This window comes from Salvelinus sp. IW2-2015, linkage group LG9, assembly GCF_002910315.2.
Source record: "Salvelinus sp. IW2-2015 linkage group LG9, ASM291031v2, whole genome shotgun sequence".
In the NCBI taxonomy this organism is placed as follows: Eukaryota; Metazoa; Chordata; class Actinopteri; order Salmoniformes; family Salmonidae; genus Salvelinus; species Salvelinus sp. IW2-2015.
The window spans coordinates 14,641,728-14,657,961 of record NC_036849.1 but is presented as its reverse complement, the minus strand read 5'-3'; the positions used below and the strand labels follow the sequence as shown (position 1 = coordinate 14,657,961).

The 16,234-nt window shown below is 42.0% G+C and overlaps 1 protein-coding gene across 3 annotated transcripts; it reads right to left on the bottom strand.

The window, feature by feature from the left end:
• Positions 1 to 132: 132 nt before the first annotated feature.
• Positions 133 to 7,527, bottom strand: LOC111968637 (eukaryotic translation initiation factor 5). Of its 3 annotated transcripts, XM_023994356.2 has the most exons (12): positions 7,444 to 7,527; positions 7,066 to 7,251; positions 5,727 to 5,996; positions 5,457 to 5,538; positions 5,139 to 5,311; positions 4,541 to 4,652; positions 4,309 to 4,430; positions 3,973 to 4,131; positions 1,616 to 1,777; positions 1,312 to 1,476; positions 1,018 to 1,158; positions 133 to 872 (listed from the first exon to the last, which is right to left on the bottom strand). In XM_023994356.2, the coding sequence occupies exons 3-12, from the start codon at positions 5,796 to 5,798 to the stop codon at positions 774 to 776; spliced, it is 1,287 nt and encodes a 428-aa protein (XP_023850124.1). In that variant the 5' UTR covers positions 5,799 to 5,996; positions 7,066 to 7,251; positions 7,444 to 7,527; the 3' UTR covers positions 133 to 773. The 3 variants fall into 3 exon arrangements, with proteins under 3 accessions (XP_023850124.1, XP_023850125.1, XP_023850126.1); XM_023994357.2 differs by lacking the exon at positions 7,066 to 7,251 and having other exon boundaries at positions 7,444 to 7,525; XM_023994358.2 differs by lacking the exons at positions 7,066 to 7,251; positions 7,444 to 7,527 and adding an exon at positions 6,488 to 6,827.
• Between the last annotated feature and the right edge of the window lie 8,707 nt (positions 7,528 to 16,234).

Here is a 16,234-nt window from a genome sequence, read left to right as displayed (position 1 = left end):
CATGCCGTTTAATCAGCTTCTTGATATGCCACCGGTCAGGTGGATGAATTATCTTGGAAAATGAGTAATGCTCACTTAACAGAGCTGTAAGCAAATGTGCACAAAATCAAAGAAATAAGCTTTCCGGGAGTATGAAAATGTAAGGGATATTTTATTTCAGCTCATGAAACCAACGCTTTACATGTTGCGTTTATATTTTTGTTCAGTGTATATTTTCCTCATCCAAGTGAAGTAGGCCTATAATAATAGATACTGATGCAATATACTGAATACTAATCAGGGGTGGTTGAGTCACCCTGATGAGCGTCATATATTTCAGTGTTTTTTTCTGTGCTCTCAATATTCCAAAAAGCTGTATCAATTCAAAAGTATGCTGCGATGTCACTGCTGACTTGTCAAGAGGGGGAATACCACAAGTGTGTGGAGTACTGAGTGACATCCATAGAGGTTAGGCACAGTTTACACATACCACAGATCTGACAATATCAAGAATACCATCTAATAATTCAATTGGAACAAAATACAGTTGTGGACAGTAAAACATTTAATGACAAAAAAACAGGAAGAAATTCATGCCAGTCAAGTAATTCCCCCAAAACCCACCCATATCTCAGATCGGATACATCTCAAAATTACAGAGGAAATGTGCATAGCGCCATGTTAATCATGCCAGGAAGCAGTGAGGGTGTGAGAAAAGGAAAGGAGGGCTGGTGATTTGACAAGATGAGATAATGTGATTCAAAGCTACAACTTCTCAAAAATGGCATCCTTGTTTAAATTGCATCAATATCGAAGTCGTCCTCTTCCTCGTCAGGCTTGTTCAGTTTTACTGTCTCCACTTTCAGTTCACGAGCAGAAGAATCATACACAACCTGAGTGAGTATGAGAACATAAGAGTTGTTACATTACAGTAGGTCTTGCATTAGCTGCAATTTTGACTAAACAGATCCTAGTAGCCCAACTCGAACAGTATAAAACTGTGAAAGCTGTGAAATCAGGGGATAGTCTAACCAGTACCTCCACATTTTCATCATCCTCTTCCTCCTCTACCTCGCTGCCCGCACTCTCTTCCTCCGCCTCCTTCAGCCACCTGATGAAAGGAGACGCCCTCGCATGGATCTCTTTGGCAAGTTCCTTAGAGACATACTTCTTGGACACCTGAAAGAGACAGTCATGAGCAACGAGACTTAGAGAACCGAGCAAACAGAAAATTAAACGTCACTTATTTTACAAGAAGCTACGAATTAAGCTAAGTGGGACATTCAAATGTATTGAAGTGTGTGTGAGCAATGTACATGTTTAACCACACACCTTCTCTGCCCAGGACAGTATGACATCCTCCTCCACTAGATCAGCATCATACAGGTCTTTGAGCACGACAGGCACACGGGGCAGCAGCTGGGCTTGGTGCAGCTTCACCAAGCACTCAAAGCCTCCCAGGAGGTACTTCTGGGCCTTCTTGTTATTCACACAGAACTGAAGTCATAAGGAGCAGTAACAAAACCATTATCAATTTGAGAAGGTTTTGGTCAACTGTCCCCTCTTGAATGCCTTACCACTGAGTTATGAGGTTATGACAGAGGTCAAACGTAACAATACGAGTTTGAAGACTCACGCGAAGGAAATGGCGCTTGTATTTCTTGATCTGGTCACGGATGTTTTCGTCAAACAGTAGTTCGCTCAGAATCAGCGGTCCCATGGCCATCACATCCAGACGCTCTGCCTCCGCCAAGATCTCCTTATCTGCTGCATCAACAGCGCAGTCCTCCCTTTTTTGCTGGAGAAAGTAACCACAAGCAAGAATGCTTTTAACACCATGGTCTTCAACATAGACCCCAAGAAGCCTAGCAACACAAAAATTCTTTCATTGTTACCCTATAGGAGACCCTGATCCTGGAGTGCCGCAGGTTAGGGACATGACAAATGGACAATTTAGCTTAATGTTTAAACTGCCATTTCGCTTTGTTTTCCATTAAAAATGCTAAGAAAAAATCTAATCCACATCAATTTACAATGCAGAATAATGGTTCTATTACCCATGTTTTTTATTTATTTTACCGTTATTTTACCAGGTAAGTTGACTGAGAACACGTTCTCATTTGCAGCAACGACCTGGGGAATAGTTACAGGGGAGAGGAGGGGGATGAATGAGCCAATTGTAAACTGGGGATTATTAGGTGACCGTGATGGTTGAGGGCCAGATTGGGAATTTAGCCAGGACACCGGGGTTAACACCCCTACTCTTACGATAAGTGCCATGGGATCTTTAATGACCTCAGAGAGTCAGGACACCCGTTTAACGTCCCATCCGAAAGACGGCACCCTACACAGAGCAGTGTCCCCAATCACTGCCCTGGGGCATTGGGATCTTTGTTTAGACCAGAGGAAAGAGTGCCTCCTACTGGCCCTCCAACACCACTTCCAGCAGCACCTGGTCTCCCATCCAGGGACTGACCAGGACCAACCCTGCTTAGCTTCAGAAGCAAGCCAGCAGTGGTATGCAGGGTGGTATGCTGCTGACAAATGTATGACTGCTGGGACCGGGCAATGAAGTGATCTACCGCAAACCTTTACAGACATAGAACACAGCTACAGTAACATGTCGATAGCAACAATTGTGAACGTCGCAGACCAAGAAAATAAATAACTGACAGAATTCTGCTCTGACATAAAAAGTTCTGTATTTTCTCCCCAACAATAAACATTGCTGACTGATGTGCTGTTTTTTTTTAATGGCATGGTAGCTAGAGGTTTTATTTCTACTAAATGTCTTGGTATGTCACGGTATTTAACTAACTTTAAAAGTACTTTTTTTAGGAGATTGTCTGCCCGCAGGCAAGGCAGCAGGCTGCGCACAGCAACTCAAGATTTGACTGACAGTTCTGGTTGCCTAGTGATGGACATTTAGTTCCGCTTCAGAAGCCTCATTCCTTTACAGGCAAGTACAATGCCCATTCATATCTCCAGAAGTTTTGTGTCTGCATTTAAAAAGCCGTAGTGTACCCTACCCTAGCAGACAAACATGCCGTAGCTGCAGTGCGTTCAAGGGGCCACATTCAATTATGTCTGAAAAGGGTAAATCGATAACCGGCTCCCGGTAGCCTACTGTAATTTCAGATGAGGAAGAAACGAAGAATACGCTACCCTGTGCTCGCAAAACTGTCCCGAAGAGGCTGCTGTATCCCGGCAGAATCGGTTTTATTTATTTAACTAGGCAAGTCAGTTAAGAACACATTACTATTTACAATGACAGCCTACCCCAGCCAAACCCTAACGACGCTGGGCCAATTGTGCACCGCCCTATGGGACTCCCAATCACGGCCAGTTGTGATACAGCCCATGATTGAACCAGGGTCTGTAGTGACGCCTCTAGCCCTGAGATGCAGTGCCTTAGATCCCTGCGCCACTCAGGATGCCTGTACCTGAGAAGACTGACCACACATTTGCATCATTAGTGAAAAAGATTGCAGACAGGCCAGCGTGGGTGAGGGGCAGCAGAAACATGCTCATATGTTTTGGTAATGTGCATCTCACAATGTCTTGTCTTGCAAATTCACCAAAGTAGCCTAAAAAGTTCCTCTTCCTCTGGTTTTACACAACTTTCCCAGGCCTTTATAGCCTATAACAGAAAATAACTGCACTGTGATTTCAATTAAGTGGGGGGGATAAAAACAATGTTTTTGTAAGTTAGGGATTTTTCTTAACATTAAAGATCCCAACTTCGTTTAAACGTTCACACCCTTACCACAGGTACTGCAGGAGCTTGTCTCAACTACGCCCCACACCAGACCAACTGAGCTAATTGATTAGTTCAGTGACTGAGTAAATGCAACACACCTGGCCTGGTTAAATCAAAAACATGAAGTGCTTATGGCACTCTAGGACCAAAGTTGCCTACACCATATCCAAGAGAATTTCACAATCAATCACCAACTTTCATTATCCTTGTAATTAGTTTCAGGCACAACTTACTTTGACAAAGTTATAGAATATGTTGACCCGCTCCTCCAGGGTCTTCTCCAGGTCCTCACTGAGGGTCAGGTTCTTTGCATGGGAACTGATCTCCTCCATCCTTCGTCTCTGTGCCTCCTCCGTGGTCTCCTCTGCCCAATCCTCATCATCTTCACCATCCTGATACACAACATATTATCACTGGGTCAATGCTGCAGATGGCAGGCTTGAGATACTGACAAACTAGTCCCTCAGACCAATAATAGATTGGAGGCGGGTGATGGAGGTTTGTTCCCCCTATTCAACCGCTAACATTAAGACCTGGCATGGTTTGCGTACATTAATGAGGATACTCACTACGGCATCAGGGGCATCTATGTCGTTATGGTTCCCAGCCTCAACGCTGCCAGAGCCATTCTCCTTGTCCTTCTTACGGTTCTTCTTATCTTTCTTCTTCTCCACAGACCCAGGTTCATTTTCTGATGAAAAAGACACCGACGCTTTAACTCAATAGGCCACATATCTGACTTGACTTTTAGATTAGTAAGGAAACAAATCGATCATGGGCAAATTCTTATTGTGTGCTTACCTGGTGGGTTTTTGAGGATGAATGTGCAGAGCTTGTGTCGTGTGTCTAGCATGCCGCGGTACCCACAGGCCTTACAGGAGTTACCGATTGTTTGTTTCTTAGGATTGATATGCTGCAATGAAAAGGTCAAACAAATGAGCATATTCACTCTAATGACAGTGACTATACCACCAATAAGACAAGTAATAATTTACCCAGCAGACCATAACTGTATTGCAAGACAAAAAGACAATTGATCAACTCACTGCAGGGTATGTAGCATACAAAGTTAGATCCAAATGGCTGCGGCATGAACAAGCAGAACCCAAAATTACAGATATAGCACAAGGTTGGCAGGACATCAAATATATCTATATACAAAAACCTGACCAGGGCTGTGTCATATCTACAGGCCTCAGGAGGGACCTTGATACAACACTATGCGGAGTAAAAAAAACATGATTAAAAAAACATTACCGGAAAAACTGACCATCTGTGGCTTTGGTATAATGGTCAAATTACAATTGCAAAGTCCCACAGATCAATGCGCTCGACATTTCATTCCTGTCCCCCTCTACTACCCAAACGTACACCACAAATATGTTCCTCAAATAGTTACCAGATCAGTTTCAGGGTTATCACACTCAGGACACAGCACAAATTTCCGGATAAATACATCTAGCATGTCCTGCAACTTGTTTGCTTCATGGGATCCGTTTACGATGAAGCGGTCATTCTTTGCATCAAACTGGGTCTGAGCACCAAGCTCACAACCAAAAAACTTGGTTGGATCTGCAAGGATAAGAGTCAAAATCAACATCCCCTAAGCTAATGGATGTTAATGCACACTAACATTTAGCCACATCAAGGTATCAATGTATGGTGCGAGTCAATGTTAGCACTTCAGAAAACACTTGTGGTGGGGAGGTTAACTTACATGTTGGAGGCCTACTCAGTGCCTTTGCAACATCAGTCATGTTGACAATGACAGTCTTGATTCCATTTCCTTTGCCCTCAACCTGGACACAAATCCAACCACAAAAAAAACCAAATAAATTAGTAGAATCATTTTGCAGATGATCACCATTGAGGCCTGCACATCTCACTGGAAAAGAACTAGAACAAACACAGCCAAAGATAGTCATTCAACATTCTTGATATTTGTAAGTAATTTCTCTTACAGGATCATCCTATACCAGATAGTCACCTTAGCAATCAGACGGGGCATCTTGTAGCGATAGAACTGGTCTGCCACACTGCGGTTGACATTAACAGACATTTTGGCTGGCTACTAGCACTATCAGTAAGATAAAAAATATATTGAATGGAGATGTTTCGGGATCTTCTGTCTGGAAAATAGAGGATGACATAAACGACTGCAAGCGTCCCCCGTCTCTGACATGAAAAATATTTTGCCAAAGTGGCCGCAAGCCCCTTGCTTGTAGACTAGGTTTCCCCCACACAGGTTCCAACAGCTCTGAAAGAAAGGGAGAAAGGCATGGACATCAGCTCTAGTGCCACAGATTCTGATAACTTCCTAGATGGCAATGGCTTTTATTGAATACCCAAGTAGCCTATATAATTCTATGACTTGACCTTTAAATAACAATCTGTATAGGTATATTGTTAGCTACCCAATGTGTCCATAGTGTGGCTCTTATGAAATATCACCGTTGACAATTACAGACAAGACGAAAAGGCAGTCTGACATTTAGCTCATTGTCCTCCAATTCCGACCAGGCATTACCATATCGAGGTGGTCAAGTCACGAGTTGAAGACATCAAATTCGGCATCAAAAATTACTCTAACCTACGGAGCTAGCCATCTTCACGACTAGAGCAGTTAATCTCACATGTCATTGGGTTTGTTAACTAGCTACGCTAGCCAGCCAATTGATTTTGCTTTACCGTTAACTAGTTAATATATTTAACGACACATTCTTTCACTTCGATATACAAACCACTTACAAACGAAGTTGGGTAGATTAGCACCCAGAAAGCCTGACTGATGAAGCTAGAGTATGCAGAAATCAAAACAACTGGGAACTCGGAAATCTCCTTCTTCAGGCCGTCCAGAACCACTAGCAACTCAGAAAAACCGAGTTCCGACTGGTAAATATCATTTAGGGTCATCCAACTCGGAATCTCGGGCATCTTTCTAGAGTTCCGACTGAAGAGCATTGACGTCATGATTCGACCTCGTTTCCGAGTTCGCTGTTATCTTGAAAGCGTCATTCATGCCGCGATCGGAACAACTGGGAAATCGGGAGAACAAACGCGCGCTCCGACTGGGAAAGATCGATTTGAATTCCACCTCGGGCCTCTTTCTAGAGCCCCGACGTCATAATTTGACCTCGTAAGTGTCCGAGTTCCCAGTTATTTTGAACGCGCCAAAACTACTAGTTGGCACTGCAGAGTGCGTCATCAGATGGCACGAGTGATGGGAGACGCCATTTTGATGTTCTTAGTTAAGACGCAAATAATTTAATTTTAAAATATACATTTACGATAGCACCTTACTCGTTATATAGTCATAATGCACTCACCGATTTCGTAAGACATAAACACACCGCTGGTCGTCCAAGAGGCGCAGTGAGTGGTTGCCAATAGTTGTGATGTGTTGCTAGGCTTGTGGTGGCAAAATAAGTGTCGTTAACGTCGGAGGTGACACGATCCAGCAGATTCTTGCCCCTATTGTGAAAATATTCTGGACGCCCTCAGAGTGGGGATACCTAAGGAAACGCGAAAGTCAGTCAGTAGAAACTTGTTAACTAGATAATGCGGATAGCTAGCACGTTGATACTCTCACGCTAACTTTAGCTGGTTTTTTTTGTTGCCTAACTAGCTTTAGCTAAATATAACATGTTGACAACACAACAATTGCTAGCTAGACAAGTCAGATGGTCGACAGTAAAATTGCTTACCTCTCGAAGGTTATTTTTCAATGCTTCTGCTTCTTCTGTGGGGTTTTACTTACAAACTATTGCCGCGTTCAAGACAACTGGGAACATGGAACTCGGGAATCTCCGACATCAGATTTACCGTGCGTTCAAGACAACTGGGAACGCGTTCCGACTGTGAAAAATAGTTTCAGTCATCCAACTCTAAATTCCAAGTCGGAAACTCAGGGATCATCCTAGAGCTTCGACTTCTCCTACCTAAAGATCAGTGATTTCATAATTTGGCCGAATTCCTATGGTGCGTTCAAGACAACTAGATTTCGGAATTGGATGACCAAGTTAAAAACTATTCTTCCCCGTCGTTGCTCGTTTTTTTCCAGAGTTCCCGGTGTTCTTGAACGCACTGAAGTCAGAGAAGTCCGAGTTCCCAGTTATTTTGAACGCAGCACCAGACATCCTATTATGGTGCATGGTCTTACACATATAATTAAGGTTTGAAACCCACATTTTTGGGGGTGACCCAACCAAATTCACATATAAATGTGTGTTATAGATTCTCATTGTAAGCAAGTCTAAGAAGCGAAGCTGTGTATTGTTTCTATTTGCACTCTTTCCAATGGTGTAGAGTAAAAATACTTTAAAGTACTACATAAGTCGTTTTTTTTGTGCATCTGTACTTTAATATTTATACTTTTGACGGCTTTTACTTTTACTCCACTACATTCCTAAAGAAAATGATGTACTTTCTACTCCATACATTTTCCCTGACACACAAAATTACTTTGTACATTTTGAATGCTTAGCAGGACAGGAAAATTGTCTAATTCATGCGCTTAAAGACAAAATCCCTGGTCATCCCTACTACCTCTGATCTGGTGGACTCACCAAACACACATGCTTTGTTTGTTAATATGTTGGTGTGACCCTGGATATCTGTAAATTAAAGAAACAAGAAAACTTGTCTGGTTTGCTTAAAATAAATCATTTGACATTATTTGCATAGTGTATCTTTAATAGGATCTTTATGGTTTTATGCATATAATTAGGAACTAGTAATTTAATAGGATCGCTATGATTTTATTGTACGGGGCATGCTACGTTCACATGTAGTCGGAACTAAGAAATGTCCAGCTTGCTGATTCATTAATCGCAACACGTGTATAACTGCAACCAGTTAGCAAGTCGGACATTTCAGAGTTTCCTAGTTCCGACTAGTATGTGAACGCAGCAACAATCCGCAGTTTTGGCCTCTGTCCTGTCTCCCGCAACCAAACGCCACTAATGTAGAACAAAAACGTTGATCTGTCCCGTATTTCATTAAGACATTCCGACCTGTCTCTTGCAGTTACCTTGCGCTTATGAAAATATAGGCCTGTATCACAGGATCTCGGTGGCACCTTAATTGGGGAGGACGGGTTTATGGTAAGGGCTGGAGCAGAATCGTATCAAATACATGGTTTCCATGTAGAAAGATTAAGGTGCTATCATACACACATTTGCGTATGTCTTAACTAAGAATATCAAAATGGCGTCTCCCATCACTCGTGCCATCTGATGACGCACTCTGCAGTGCCAACTAGTAGTTATTGTAAGAAAACTCCTCACAGCTAGGAAAACAGCAAGTAGCTCCAGGTAATTGATATGCAGTGCTCTTAGTTCTGTCGACCAAACCCCCCTTTCAGAGTAGCCCACACACTCTCTCCCTGTCTCCGGCAGCCCCGAGGCCACCTTAACACTGATAACAAAGAGGCCCTTCTCCAGTAACCCCAATTTCCCTAAGAAGTCAGTGAACAACTAAGTCTGAACTCTTCCAGTGACACTGAGTGTGTTTCCACCCCAGGCAAACAGGACAGCACTTGTGAGTATCTTGCCCTAGGCTTACTCTTACCACTGGCCATCTTACTCAAACAAGGAAGCACAAACTACACAAGCAGAGCAGAAGTGCTAGGCTTTTAGCAAACACAAATCCTACCCAAGCAAGGAAGCATTAGCTACACAAGCAGAAAGTAGTTTGCTTTTAGCAAACACAAAAACCAATAACAAGACCCCAAACTCGCAACATCTAGGTGGACGAATAATCTCTCCCCACTAACAGACACCTAAGACGCTTGTAAATTGTGTTAGCTGAAGAATTGAGGAAATTAATGTGAGCCATGCTGTTATAGCCAGGAAGGCGGGGCTTCCGAGAATGGACTCTGCCCTTTGGGCATGTTTTTAGTTTTCTTCAGGTGAATGTGATTCGTTGTTGACTCCCCATAGTGTGTTATACAGAGTGACCGACTGAAAGGGAACAGACTCCCACTTCTTCCATCCTTCAAAGTTCCATATCTCCTCACTCGGGGTTGTACAGCTCGTGACAGCTTTTCATGTAACTTCATCGCCGAGAAGTCCTCCAATCCCAGAAACCGCTCGGCCGCATCCACAATGATGTCCATCTTTCGAGACTTTTTCTCCACTTTGGCAGTGCCGTTGATCACCATAGCCATAAGTACAAAGTCCACCTTCTTAACCTGTAGAATATCTGGGTCCTGATGATGAGAACCAACCCCTGCTGCCTGCAGTGAATGCCTATCCACCACCATTGGCCCTTCAGGACCATTCGCCCCCTCAACCCTCTTGGCAGCTGCTGCATATGATATGTTCTGGTTGGCCCTGACTTTAGCCACCTCGTTTTCTTTCACCCTCGTCGGGCATTCCAAACATGAAGCAACATGGTTCCCACCACAATTGAAATATTTCACACGATCAAAACTCAAACCACACTCAATGTGATCTCCACAACTTTCACACCTTTGCTTCTTTCATCTACAGACACTTTCCACATGTCCAAAGGCACTATAGTGATTACACTGCAACAATCTTAGGACAAACGCTCTGCACCTCGGTAGGTAGGGACTCCGCTTCAAAAAACAAATTACAGATAGACTCTTCACTTTCTCTCCATTAACTACTTGATTCATCCAATGTGCATCAATCACTCCAGGGATATTTGTTATTTCTTCCATCTTGACTTCCTATGCACGCCAGATATTACCCCCTTGAGGGGTGCACTGCACCGAAGAGCTACGCACGACACGGTAACCTTCTCGAATAAAGTACACGATATCAAAACAAGTACACTTATCGTAATCCTCACTGCATTAACCCATCACTCTTTCCACCAGCTTGGATATTTCAAATGGATTCCTCAGGTTTGGCAACTCAATCCTCCCCTCCTCAACAAACCACACTCCTACAAGATAAGAAGGGGCATTCGCAGAACTACCTGTTTTGTTTCCCAGCACTACTTTGGTCTGTTTTCTATTCTTTTGGACCATTGTCCAATCTTCCTTGCTTTTACCACCATAAGTTTGAAGTTCATCACCGTCTCCAGTTTCCGCCATCATTCTGAGTTGCTTGTACCTCAACGCCATTGGTCCCACTCAGGGGGAGAATCTCAACTCCATACTCTTTCTCAATTGGATTTGCTAAACTCCTGCGTCCTGCGTCCTCTCTCCTCCTTCCTCTCTCTCCTTTTGAAAAAGGTCAAAGGTAGGCCTAATCGAGGATAGGCGGCGAGTAGAAGGAACGTTGATGAAAATCCACTTGTATGAAATTACATTTACAGGGGTGAAATCCCCAAATAAATGTGTATATTGATAAAAGAAATTTAGCTAGTGGTGCAAGACATTTTATAGATAAAAGGATAAATAGCATATTTCTCCTTCCAGAAAACAACTGCTTCAAAGGGGGTGTGGCAGATATCAAAACTCTCCCGCGAAGGACTCCGGTAGGATACACATGACCATCCTCGATGAAAGGTGGCTATCAAGGAGGGGAGGACACTCTTCCGTTCGACTACTAACAAATTGACTTCTCCTCAACCACCGACCTCTTATTGGTTTCTAGGTCACTGAAAATAGAGGCTGGAAGACGAGCTTTTGCCCAAATGACAAAAGGCTCTTGCGTCCTTTCTCCTCGCCTCCTTCTCAAAACCCATTGGAAAAGGTCAGAGGAGATGGACTTCTGGCTTTCTCATCCAATGGGATTTGAGAAGATGGCAAGGAGAGAGGACTCGAGGAGTATGCTATTGAGATTCTCCCAGATGGCTCATTTCCATACAGGATTTACCCCAGTGTTTTACCCAAAAGGCAGACTTTTCTGTTTCCATCTACGCGGGCCAGCACCCGTGTCTCACTGGGCCATGGCTCCGGTGGATCTACTTTCACCTGGGGCCAAAGCCAGGCCACTGGTACTTTTCAGCCCTCATTTACATGGCTCACTGTGAATTTTAACACCTTTACACAAAGCAACCATCTTGGTCTATGCCGCTTTGACATTGCTCGTCCAAATATTTATATATTCTTAATTCCATTAATTTACTTAGATTTGTGTGTAATGTGTGTATTGTTGTGAAATTGTTAGATATTACTTGTTAGATATCACTGCACTGTTGGAGCTAGAAACACAAGCATTTTGCTACACCCGCAATAACATCTGCTAAACGTGTATGTGACAAATAAAATGTGATTTGATTTTGATGATGCAGTGGTTGTTGATTCTGCTCTCCCCAAGTTTTTAGTTTCACACTCCTATTGGAAACACAATTACACTTTAATTTACATTAATGTAAAACACTGGCGACACACTGGTGTGGGGGTAAGTTTCCATGGAAATGTTGCAAATGCCTCCTCATTCTTCTCTTTCAATGCTAGACCTATGTTTGACGGGATAAATTCCTCTGTAGCCAAAATGTGAACTGTCTGCACAACTGGTTATCCCCGCCCTCCCCTTTCATCCATTGGACAAATCCTTCTTCGATGGGGTTGATGTAGTGGAGTGTGCGTCAGAGACAGGGAGGAAGTAATTAATCCTTCACTAGAGTTCTCTCTATGACCATATCAAGCAAATACAACACAACAGACATGTTAAACTATTCAATGGAATAGTACTGATGTTGAGAATACTGGAAATTAGTTTACACAAACAAAAACAACTTTCTCTATGCAGTTTCAATTAAAATGTATTTGGTAAAGGACCCTCCCTCATATCACTCCCCTGCAGTCCCCCAACCCCAAAATATAGTGCCTTCAGAAGGTTAAATGGATTTAATTGTAATTTCTTGTCAAAGATCTACATAAAATACTCAATATCCAAGTGGAAGAAAAATTCTAACATTTGTAAAAACAAATAATCATGAAAAATAACCCTAATATATCTTGATTAGATAAGTATTCAACCCCCTGAGTCAATACATGTTAGAATCACCTTTGGTAGCGATTACAGCTGTGAGTCTCTAAGAGTTTTCCACACCTGGATTGTGCAACATTTGCCCATTATTCGTTTAAAAATTCTTCAAGGTCTGTCAAATTGGTTGTTGATCATTGCTTGACAAAAATGTTCAGGTCTTGCCATAGATTTTCAAACTGTAACTAGGCCACTCAGGAACATTCAATGTCATCTTGGTAAGCAATTACAGTGTATATTTGGCCTTGTGTTTCAGGTTATTGTTTTGCTGAAAGGTGAATTTGTCTCCCAGTGTCTGTTAGAAAGCAGACAGAACCAGGTGTTCCTCTAGGATTTTGCCTGTCCTTAGCTCTATTACGTTTCTTTTTATCCCAAGAAACTCCCTAGTCCTTGCCAATGACAAGCATACCCATAACATGATACAGCCACCACCATGAAAATACGAAGAGTGGTAGTCAGTGATGTGTTGTTGGAATTGCCGCAAACAAAGCTTTGTATTCAGGACATGAAGCTAATTTCTTTGTCATATTTGTTGCAGTTTTCCTTTAGTGCCTTATTGCAAACATGTTTATGTTCTGGAATACAGTTGAAGTCGGAAGTTTACATACACCTTAGCCAAATACATTTAAACTCAGTTTTTTTTTACAATTCCTGACATTTAATCAGAGTAAAAATTCCCTGTCTTAGGTCAGTTAGGATCACAACTTTATTTTAAGAATGTGAAATGTCAGGATAAAAGTAGAGAGTGATTTATTTCAGCTTTTATTTCTTTCATCACATTCCCAGTGGGTCAGAAGTTTACATACACTGAATTAGTATTTGGTAGCATTGCCTTTAAATTGTTTAACTTGGGTCAAACGTTTCGGGTAGCCTTCCACAATAAGTTGGTTGAATTTTGGCCCATTCCTCCTGACAGAGCTCCTGTCAGGTTTGTAGGCCTCCTTGCTCGCACACACTTTTTCAGTTCTGCCCACAAATTCTCTAAAGGATTGAGGTCAGGGCTTTGTGATGGCCACTCCAATACTTTGACTTTGTTGTCCTTAAGCCATTTTGCAACAACTTTGGAAGTATGCTTGGGGTCATTGTCCATTTGGAAGACCCATTTGCAACCAAGCTTTAACTTCCTGACTGATGTCTTGAGATGTTGCTTCAATATATCCACATAATTTTCCGTCCTCATGATGCCATCTATTTTGTGAAATACACCAGTCCCTCCTGCAGCAAAGCACCCCCACAACATGATGCTGCCACCCCCGTGGATGTTCTTCGGCTTGCAAGCATTCCCCTTTTTCCTCCAAACATAACGATGGTCATTATGGCCAAACAGTTCTATTTTTGTTTCATCAGACCAGAGGACATTTCTCCAAAAAGTACGATCTTTGTCAGCATGTGCAGTAGCAAACCGTAGTCTCTCTTTTTTATGGCGGTTTTGGAGCACTGGCTTCTTCCTTGCTGAGTGGCCTTTCAGGTTATGTCGATATAGTACTTGTTTTACTGTGGATATAGATACTTTTGTACCTGTTTCCTCCAGCATCTTCACAAGGTCCTTTGCTGTTGTTCTGGGATTGATTTGCACTTTTCACACCCAAGTACGTTCATCTCTAGGAGACAGAACGCGTCTCCTTCCTGGGCGGTATGAAGGCTGCATGTTCCAAAGGTGTTTATACTTGCGTACTATTGTTTGTATAGATGAACGTGGTACCTTCAGGCATTTGGAAATTGCTCCCAAGGATCAACCAGGCTTCTAAAGCCATGACATAATTTTCTGGAATTTTCCAAGCTGTTTAAATGCACAGTCAACTTATTGTATGTAAACTTCTGACCCACTGGAATTGTGATACAGTGAATTATAAGTGAAATAATCTGTCTGTAAACAATTGTTGGAAAAATGACATGACGTGTCATGCACAAAGTAGATGTCCTAACCGACTTGCCAAAACTATAGTTTGTTAACAAGAAAATTGTGGAGAGGTTGAAAAACAAGTTTTAATGACTCCAACCTAAGTGTATGTAAACCTCTGACTTCAACTGTATATTTATTCTGTACAGGTTTCCTTCTTTTCACTCTGTCAATTGGGTTAGTATTGTGGAGTAACCACAATGTTGTTGATCCATCCTCAGTTTTCTCCTATCACAGCCATTAAACTCTGTAACTGTTTTAGTCATCATTGGCCTCATGGTGAAATCCCTGAGCGGTTTCCTTCCTCTCCGGCAACTGAGTTAGGAAGGACGCCTGTATCTTTGAAGTGACTGGGTGTATTGATACACCATCCAAAGTGTAATAAATAACTTCACCATGCTCAAAGGGATATTCAATGTCTGCTTTTTTATTTTTACCCATCTACCAACAGGTGCCCTTTGTTGAGAGGCATTGAAAAACCTGCCTGGTCTTTTTAGTTGAATCTGTGCTTGGAATTCACTGCTCGACTGAGGGACCTTACAGATAATTGTATGTGTGGGGTACAGATATGAGGTAGTCATTCATAAAACATGTTAAACACTATTATTGCACACAGAGTAGTCCATGAAACTTATTATGTGACTTAATGAGCACATTCTTTTACTTATTTAGGCTTGCCATGACAAAGGGGTTGAATACTTATTGACTCAAGACATTTCATTTTATTTGTATTATTATTTATTATTAATCCACTTTAACATTATGGGGTATTGTGTGTAGGCCAGTTACACAAATCTCAATTGAATCCATTTTAAATTCAAGCTGTAACACAACAAAATGTGGAAAAAGTCAAGGGGTGTGAATACTTTCTGAAGTCACTGTACATGTATAGCTCAGTGCCCCCAACAGCATGTCCCCTTGTGATTAGTACTGACAAATGTGGTCTATGGCTTTGCCTCTTCCTCTTTGGTACTGATAAAAAGATTGCGTCATCATTATCTCAGCTTTGAATACTCATGATTGTCATGTCAACAATAAGGGAAAGTTTAGCGTTCACCTGGGAAAACTCCCTTTATCCTGATACACAAGCATTACCATACCCACTGCCCCACCCACATCTCTGGTTACCTGTTGTAAAACAAACAGCCTTTGGTTTCATACTTCAATAAATTATATTTCTCAGTCAATCATAAATATGTCTACTGTGGCAGACACAAATAGGCCTACAGTACTTTTCATATTTTTTTCCTATGAAACCAGACCAACAGCTTGTCAGGGCCTGTTATGAGTGGATTAGCAATCACGTTTATCCAGAGCCCCTTCCAAGAGGCATGGTTGAGGAATTTGATTATGTAAACGTTGAATGAAACAACCAGGTAGACCAGTTATTAAGGAATATACCAAATATTCCCCCACACTTTGAAAATGTTCCCGACCTGGGAAAGTTTTGGGGAATTCAAAACAGTTGATTCATACCATCACCCAGTTAAGCAAGTGCTGCATAATGCTAATTTGTTCAGACTATAACCTCCAGCATGTTTACCTTAAAATGTATTGTTTCCTGTCATCAGTTAGTCCATTTAACAGATCAGTTGGTCTATTAACAGGATTCTCATAAAAAAAGTCTTCACAATGAGTGTATTGTTCAACATGTAATGGTATATAGGTGTACAGGACAATACAATGCAG